This window comes from Patella vulgata, chromosome 3 (genome assembly GCF_932274485.2).
Source record: "Patella vulgata chromosome 3, xgPatVulg1.2, whole genome shotgun sequence".
NCBI classification, from domain to species: Eukaryota; Metazoa; Mollusca; class Gastropoda; family Patellidae; genus Patella; species Patella vulgata.
In genome coordinates, this window is record NC_065881.2 from 88,882,684 (window position 1) to 88,890,398 (window position 7,715).

At 36.5% G+C, this 7,715-nt stretch overlaps 1 protein-coding gene across 1 annotated transcript; it reads right to left on the reverse strand.

Annotated features, from left to right (window-relative positions):
• Positions 1-1,015: 1,015 nt before the first annotated feature.
• LOC126814279 (uncharacterized) lies at positions 1,016-6,957 on the reverse strand. The gene is made up of 3 exons (XM_050539357.2): positions 6,829-6,957; positions 5,606-5,645; positions 1,016-4,568 (listed from the first exon to the last, which is right to left on the reverse strand). The coding sequence occupies exons 1-3, from the start codon at positions 6,852-6,854 to the stop codon at positions 3,507-3,509; spliced, it is 1,128 nt and encodes a 375-aa protein (XP_050395314.2). The 5' UTR covers positions 6,855-6,957; the 3' UTR covers positions 1,016-3,506.
• Between the last annotated feature and the right edge of the window lie 758 nt (positions 6,958-7,715).

A 7,715-nucleotide genomic window follows, 5' to 3' on the forward strand; every position in this document is an offset into this window, starting at 1 on the left:
AGCTCGGGAGTGTTAACCACGCAGGAAATGAAATGAAATGAACTGGAGTTTAACGTTCTACTGTTTTGCTCCTAAACTGGGCTAATGAAGACGGGGAAAACGCCATACAGTGTGCTATGAGGGAAATTTTTGCCCGGGCAGCGGCACTACGGCCTACTCTTATATCGAATTCCAACTGCCAAGGGATCTTTTACGTGCACGCCAATGTGTACACGGGACCTCGGTTTTTCGTCCCATCCGAACGACTAGACAGCTGTCCTTGTCAGGTCAGTACGCAGGAGATAGACGGCAGTGCAGAAATAAATCCGTAAAAAGAGGGGCAAGTATCAGGTGAAAGTTTGTTAGGACAGAAACGATTGAAATAAAATTTAAAATAACTTCAGTATGGGTGTATTATGTCGTCGACCATGCCCGCGTTAAACATACAGAGTCTTTGTATGAAGTAAGATATTGATTTATTCAGCTTTCCGCAACCTTCCGTTACCATCTGTTAAGTACCGCTTTAACGTTCTGCTATTCAGTACCAATCGTACATATTTTACCCCAAAATCGGCGCTACGACCTATTCCAGAATCTTTCCCGCAGCGCTACAAAGTTCTCGACAAAGGGCCACGTTCAAGGCCAACACAGTACCCGGTTGCGCGCGTGCACCAGTTATACATATTCATGACGTCTAGACAGTTATAGGCCTTAGGGTATTTAAAGAGAACACACCACTACACATTCCCGTAGCGCTACAAGGTTCTCTACAATGGGCCACTTTCAAGGCCAACACACAAGGCTGGAAAATGTCGATGAACATCAAGATTAAACGCGGGAGAATATTATATAGCAACAGGTAATTATACACCTGGGTCAATATTAAATAGTGTCTAAAGTATTAGCAAAACCCATCCCTATTTCATATACCAAAACAACTTCTATAAGAACACCAATCGAGTTTTAGGACAGAGAAAGTAACATTCACAAGTGATAATCAAAAATATTTTACTAAATCTAGTTACTTTAAGGAGCCAAGTAGCTAACTTAATATCATCCACAGTTGTAATAATAATGATAGGGGGTATATGCTATATATTAACAGATATTGATTTATTTGATTACGGGAATATATATTATCTGCTATTCGGCTTTGGTTAATTGCAAATTGCAATGTTAGTACATGTATGAATCAAATTATTGTTGTGTGATAAATTGAGAATAACAGAAACCTATGATACTTTGATACATGAAATGTTCCATATGTCGATAACCTTGATGTTTTGATGGGTTACAATTATATCATGCCATCACATGTGTTGGACAATTCTTATTGCATCATTTGGTTTACCATCCAATCATATCAGCAAATTCATAGTCTGATCTGTGTGTGATGTCCATATGGGTCCTATAAAAGAGACTCTGCCAGATGTCATTGGGTTCCGGATCGATACCATGCGAGTTCCGTATGATGTAGCGGTTTCTTGAGTCTAGCCATACTGGTTAGACTTTTAAAGGAGTTGAGGTTGAGAGGAAGATGTTAATTTTAAGTATTCTAATGTGATCTATTATGCATAGTAACCAAATGTATCCAGCGTGACATTAAAATGTAGTACTGAACTGTTGCGTTGTTTTTCCTGGTAAGACAAACGCTTACCTACTGGTCTGTCCGGACAAAATTTCCCTCATAGCACACTGTATGGCATATGCCCGTCTTCATTAGCCCCGGTTAGGAGCAGAACAGTAGGACGTTAAGCCGCCGCCATTTCATTTCATTTCATTTCATTTACTTAACTATTGGGATAGTAAGAAGAAAATACACAGCGTGAAAAGGAATCGAGAGAAGAGAATTACAAATACAAGAGGATCACAAGGCTATTAAAATATGTAGCAGAAGAGAGAATGCGTCACACGTTGGATGTGGGGACTTTTCAGTTTTCAGTTTTCAGTTTCCATATCTAACCCGCGACTAGTGCTAGTGCTACACAGTCTCCGACATTGCAAACACAATTTATTGGTCAATTTAAATCAACATTGATGTCGTTATCTTACAGTGAAAAAAAAATTGGTTTCTGATATCCAATATTTCAGACAATTGAACATGTTAACTATTGGCATACGAATCGCGTGCCAGAATGTTTTCTGGTGCCATTTGTAATGAAGCGACTCGATGAATGAGATCAAACATACCACATAGGAGATGGCTATCGGTGTAGACTGGAATAACTAGACGCCAAAGGCTCCAATTCAATTCGGACTCTTCGTGTTTTTCGCAGAACATAACCGATTAGAAATTACGGTAAAACAGAAACGAGTGAAATGTAAATCAGTTTATATACTTTCATATTAGTTTATTGCGACCCATTTCTGTCTTCCATTTCTAGGTGCCAAAGGATAGCGATTTAGCTCTTTTAAATGTAACCAATGTTGGATCTCGGGGTAAAACATAATTTTCACTATTCTTGTCTGAAGCTTTGGAAGTTCTCCGTGTGGGCTAACGAAGTAGGGCATACGTCACACAGTGTGCTATGAGGGAAATTTCGTCCGGATGGCGACTCTACGCCCTACGCTTATAGCGAATTCCCACTGCCAATATGTACGCGGGATCTCGGTTTTTGGTTCCATCCGAATAACTAGACAACTTTCTTTGTTAGGCCCACCGTCCGTTCCCACTGACATGGGGAACCCACACCGGAAGCCCATTTAAACATGCGGACAAGTAATTTTTCATATACATGTATGTTAATGTCTGTAATTTGAAATGAAATGAAATAAAGAAGGTTTAATGTTTTACTGTTCTGCTGCGACTGGGCTAATAAAGAGGGGTCTGCCGTTTGGCACGTGGTCATGGCATGTTCCGGAACCATCATGAAAATAAGCTTAACGCACGAGGTGTATGTCTGATGCCCTCCTTAATTTGTCAGGACCAGATGTGACAATACAATATGCAAATGTATATAATAATATTTATTAAATGTGTAAATCAATATAATCTATTATATATAAATATTAAACGTATTGTTTATTATTATGTTCAATGCCTACAGATAATGTAAATATCTGTTTATGATGAATCAATAAACATATGTTATCTTACAGTTGAATAATGCTTGAGAATAAATTATATCAGTTAGCAATACCCGGATGTAAATAGGTTATTTCAGCACTGATACGAAACATTTATATTTCAGTTACATACGAAACATTTTTATTTCGGTTTTTAGTTTCTCTGTAGGGTTTTTGAACAGTGAGGGTAAACCGGAGAACCCCAAGAAAACCCACGAAGCTGAGCATGCGGCCATATACTCCGTGCCAAGTCCAAGTGTGGGGTCGAATTCAAATTCAATGGCACATCTTCTATTCTAAAGCGCACGTGTTAGCCCATTCGGTCACCTAATCCCATTAAACCTGTAATCGAATGGGGTTTAACGTCCAACATTTTTGCATTGACTGTGCTAAATGAAAACGGGCATAAGTGTCCCTGAATATAATTTGTGGTGTCGAGATTATTGTATTTATTATTTTGATTACCAATTACTCGGTTGAAACAAACTACTATTGAAGTTACACGGACTAAGATCTCTGTCCTTTAAAAAACAATATAAATAAGTTTCCTTTCTTCGCACATAAGCAGCATGTCGCCCGATACCGCTATAACTGGTTACCAGAACATCACATGTACTTAAAATATGTTGATCTAAAATCACCTTCTTGAAGGCATCACACGTTTTGTCCGTTTCCGGTCCTTTATCAACATGTCCAATAGGACCATCGGTTTCTATGAACATCTCAGGAAAAAGTTTTGTTGCCTCTGTTCGGACTTGTTGGTTATCCGTAGTTAGAAATATTCTGTATTTCTCGGGGTCGTTATATTTCTGGAATAGATTCCATACCTGGGAGATCTTAGCAAGATCCATTACCGGGAAATCATCGCGAAAATCCGCATTATTCGGATCTCGACCTATTCGTATTTGGGCACAGATTAATTTCTTACCAGCCACTCTTGTTTCCACAAACTGCTGGTACCGTTTTTGTAATTCCGGTGAGAGCTCCATGATATCTCGCCATATTGTGGCAAAGGTTTCTGCCATACTCAAGCGTTTCAGCCAGGCAAGATTTTGGCTGTATAATTTATTCTGTCGGATATAATGGCTAAATTTACTATTAATTGTCAGGTATGAAACGTCTTGTGGGAAATGTTCAGTTATATTGTCTTTTGTGAACTTATCTCTTAATTCCCTTCCCTGACCGTCTATAATTTCTCTTCTTTCACTTGATCTGTTTATAAACTTATCCTTGTTTAAAATCCAGTTAAAAGATTTAGGTTGAAGGGCTGAAGTAAAGTCACATGGTTTTTCTATTTCAATCCCGAATTTACTGTTTGTGGCATTTGCCATCAAATATACGGCTATGATACCCTTCTGTCTATCTCCCCATCCTCCACACATCATTCCTCGTCTACAGGAATAAACAAAGTACTTATCCGTTAATCCGTCAACGGATAATCTTGGCTCTCTAGCAAATAGTGATCCATAATATAATTGGTAAATTATGATAAGAGAGGGAGTTAAAAGGATTCCAATCATTAACTGAAAAACATAAAGATGACATTTATAACAGCTTACATCTCTTAAAATCGATTTTAAGGAATTTAATTTTTCGTGAATAAGGCCTCTGTATGTTAATCAGATTGTACTACTGCTCAGACTTCCGCAGAATCAGTCATAAGTTAACTCTATTTTTACGAGGTATATATACAAAAAAAAATAAAAAATGAAATCCAAACTGACAAGGGTTCGTTTACATCACGCCAATGTTAACTTTATTTTCATATATACGAAATGACAGTGGGTTTATTGTCCTATTGTTCAGCTCCGACTATATATCATTTTTATAATATATATATATTTATTGATTATAGACAATCACATATACATTTCGATGGACTTTACAGAGTAAAATACAAATAAAATGCAAAAATATACAAGATAAGACATATAAATAACATTATAAAAGTATGTACAAGTACTACAATATAAGAGATTTAAATAAAATGATTTACAACATTGAATAAAATACTAAAAAGTTAAAAATTTACTGAGTAATATTCTTTAAATGGTAAGGTCTTTAGGGCCCTTTTAAAAGAAGTTAAAGTGTCTATTGTGCGAATGTTGGGTGGTAGGTCATTCCAAAGAGTGGGTGCAGCAATAGAGAAAGCACGGGATCCATAGAAGTCACACCCGGTATACTCTGGTAGGTTTTGTCTACATCCCCACCCCCTTCAAACGTAGACTATAAGGCTAATGAACACGACATAAGCCACGTGAGAGAGATATTGCGGCACTACAGCCTACTCTTATATCGAATTGCGACTGCCAAAGGTTCTTTTATGTGCATACCAATTGTACACGGGACCTCGTTTTTTTGTCTCACCCGAACGACTATACGTTTTCCCTTGACAGGCCAAACGTTTTATACCACTGACAAGAGGGGTGGGGGCGGCACACCGAAAAATCCCGATGAACTACCCCGTCCAACGTAAGAATCGAAGACGGGACCCCTAGGTAAGGCTTCGAATATATAAATGGGTTCCAAACTAAAATATAAATTTGTTTTGTCTACCCACCTTGTATTTACTGATCATTTTCTTTAGACGAAACAAGCAGCTGAAATTAAAATATAAAACAGATAAAGTTGTCGTGGTGCTGTTTTCTGGGACTGTTGCTAATTCCAGCACTAATGTCGATAAATCAGATAAAATAGTTCAATTTACACTTTTAATAAACGAGTATCCAAAAAACTGGTTAACGGTCACAATAACGAGATAGTGACAGTAGAATATGGAACATATATACAAGCTTATGATTAAAATAATTATATAATAATATTTGATAAGAAATGTTGCGTTTAAATATAGAAGGTGGTATGGTCATAGCAAGAACGCGTGTTAACTGTAATTACGTTATCGTTACATTAAAGTAGCGAAGTCTGTAACTCAGTATCATCCAAAATCTTCGACATTGAAAACACGATTTATTTGTCAGTTTAAATCAACATTGATGTTGTGATCTTACCGGTAAAAGATGGCCTTCTGGTATCCAATATTTAAGACAAAATAGACATTTTACAATTGGAACACGAATCGTGTACCATAATGCGTTTCAGCGCTATTTGTAATAAGGGACTTGAAAAACGTGGCTAGGCATATTCCACTAGTCATTTTAAACGGTGACGCTTTATTCTTATCTGGAGAGCATGCCCAATAAAAACTATGTCGCCGAACCTAACTGATTAGAAATTACAGTAAAAATAGAAAAGATTGAATATAAATCAATTAATATACATTCATATTACATTATTGTATGCGTTACGACCCATTTGTGTCCATTTCTAGGTCCCAAACATTAGCGACTTAGCTCCTTTAAGTATACGAAATGAAAATAAAATGAAATAGGGTTTAACGTTCTACTGATCTTCTTCATACAGTGTGCTATGGGGGAAATTTTACCCGGTCAGCGACACTACGTCATACTCTTGTGTCGAATTCCAACTGTCAAGGGATCTTTTACGTACTGAACCACCGTGGCTACTATTAAATATTAAAAGATTAGTGAGATATCAATGCGGACATTGGTGAATTGCTATTCTGACTAAGATTTAATATTTCTTCTTGGGCTCTCTTCACTGTTTACTATAACAATCTACAAACATTTTTTTTGTATTTTACTAGTACAAAGTATTTTTCACAACAAGAATTCGAAAATATATTGTTTATGAAAGTAAAGAAATAATATTTTGAAACAATTTAAATCAAAAATAACCGAAAGTAAAAGCCATTTAAAATCTTACCGTCTATGTGTCGTTGTGAAATACATTTAGAGCAATCCAATAAAGACAACTTCATTGTTAATTAATGTATTTGAAATAGCAACAACTCTCGGTGAACACTTATTTCAAGTCTCGGCACAAATGTTAAGGTATTTAAGCTATTGCAACACCCAATGGGGTAACTGCAATATAGTCGTTCATACAACAGCTGCGCAATATTCGAATCAATAAAAACTGATTTGAAAACTGATGTCTTATTAATCGACTACACTGCCATAGACCTGAATAAATCCTATTTTACAATCACTTCTTTTGCTACTCATTATTCAATATGCAATCGGATTTTTAATAAAAATATATGCAAATGTAGGATATCACGTGACTCATTAAAGTTACAATTTCATATTTTTTAAGAAAGTCAAAACATTATTATTTCTATGTCTTTTGCTCAATAGGTTGTCAACTCACTATTATACGATCATAGGTTATCTTTCTCACACTTAAAAATCTTCACACCGGAAATATTAACAAAATTACCCCCCAATTACCTCCCTTGTTTTCCTATTTCCCACCATGGAATAGCTATCTTCAATCTTTTGAATTTGAAGTTGAAAATGATATTTTTGCCAATTTCTAAACTGGCAACGGTGAATTATAGGATTAATAGGATTATTCTTTAACATTAGGTAGGACTGTTTATAGATACGATCTATTTTAGGGCTTTATTTTAACCAACTAGCCACCGTTGCTCCCGATTAAATTTGGATGGTGCTAAACTATATTACCATGATTACGTAGGTCGGGGCGGGGGGGGGGGGGAGGGTATGAATTATTAAAATACGGGTCATAATACGAATTTCCAGATATCATGTTACATTTCGGTAAAACGCGCGATCATGTATACTCAT

What these genes read in the sequence shown, in the direction of transcription:
- LOC126814279 (XM_050539357.2), bottom strand. Translation starts at nt 6,854, where the DNA reads ATGTATTTCACAACGACACATAGACG. An exon ending in TTCACAACGACACATAGACG is followed by an intron (nt 5,646 to 6,828) that starts GTAAGATTTTAA and finishes TTTTAATTTCAG; the next exon opens with CTGCTTGTTTCGTCTAAAGA. An exon ending in AAATGATCAGTAAATACAAG is followed by an intron (nt 4,569 to 5,605) that starts GTGGGTAGACAA and finishes TATGTTTTTCAG; the next exon opens with TTAATGATTGGAATCCTTTT.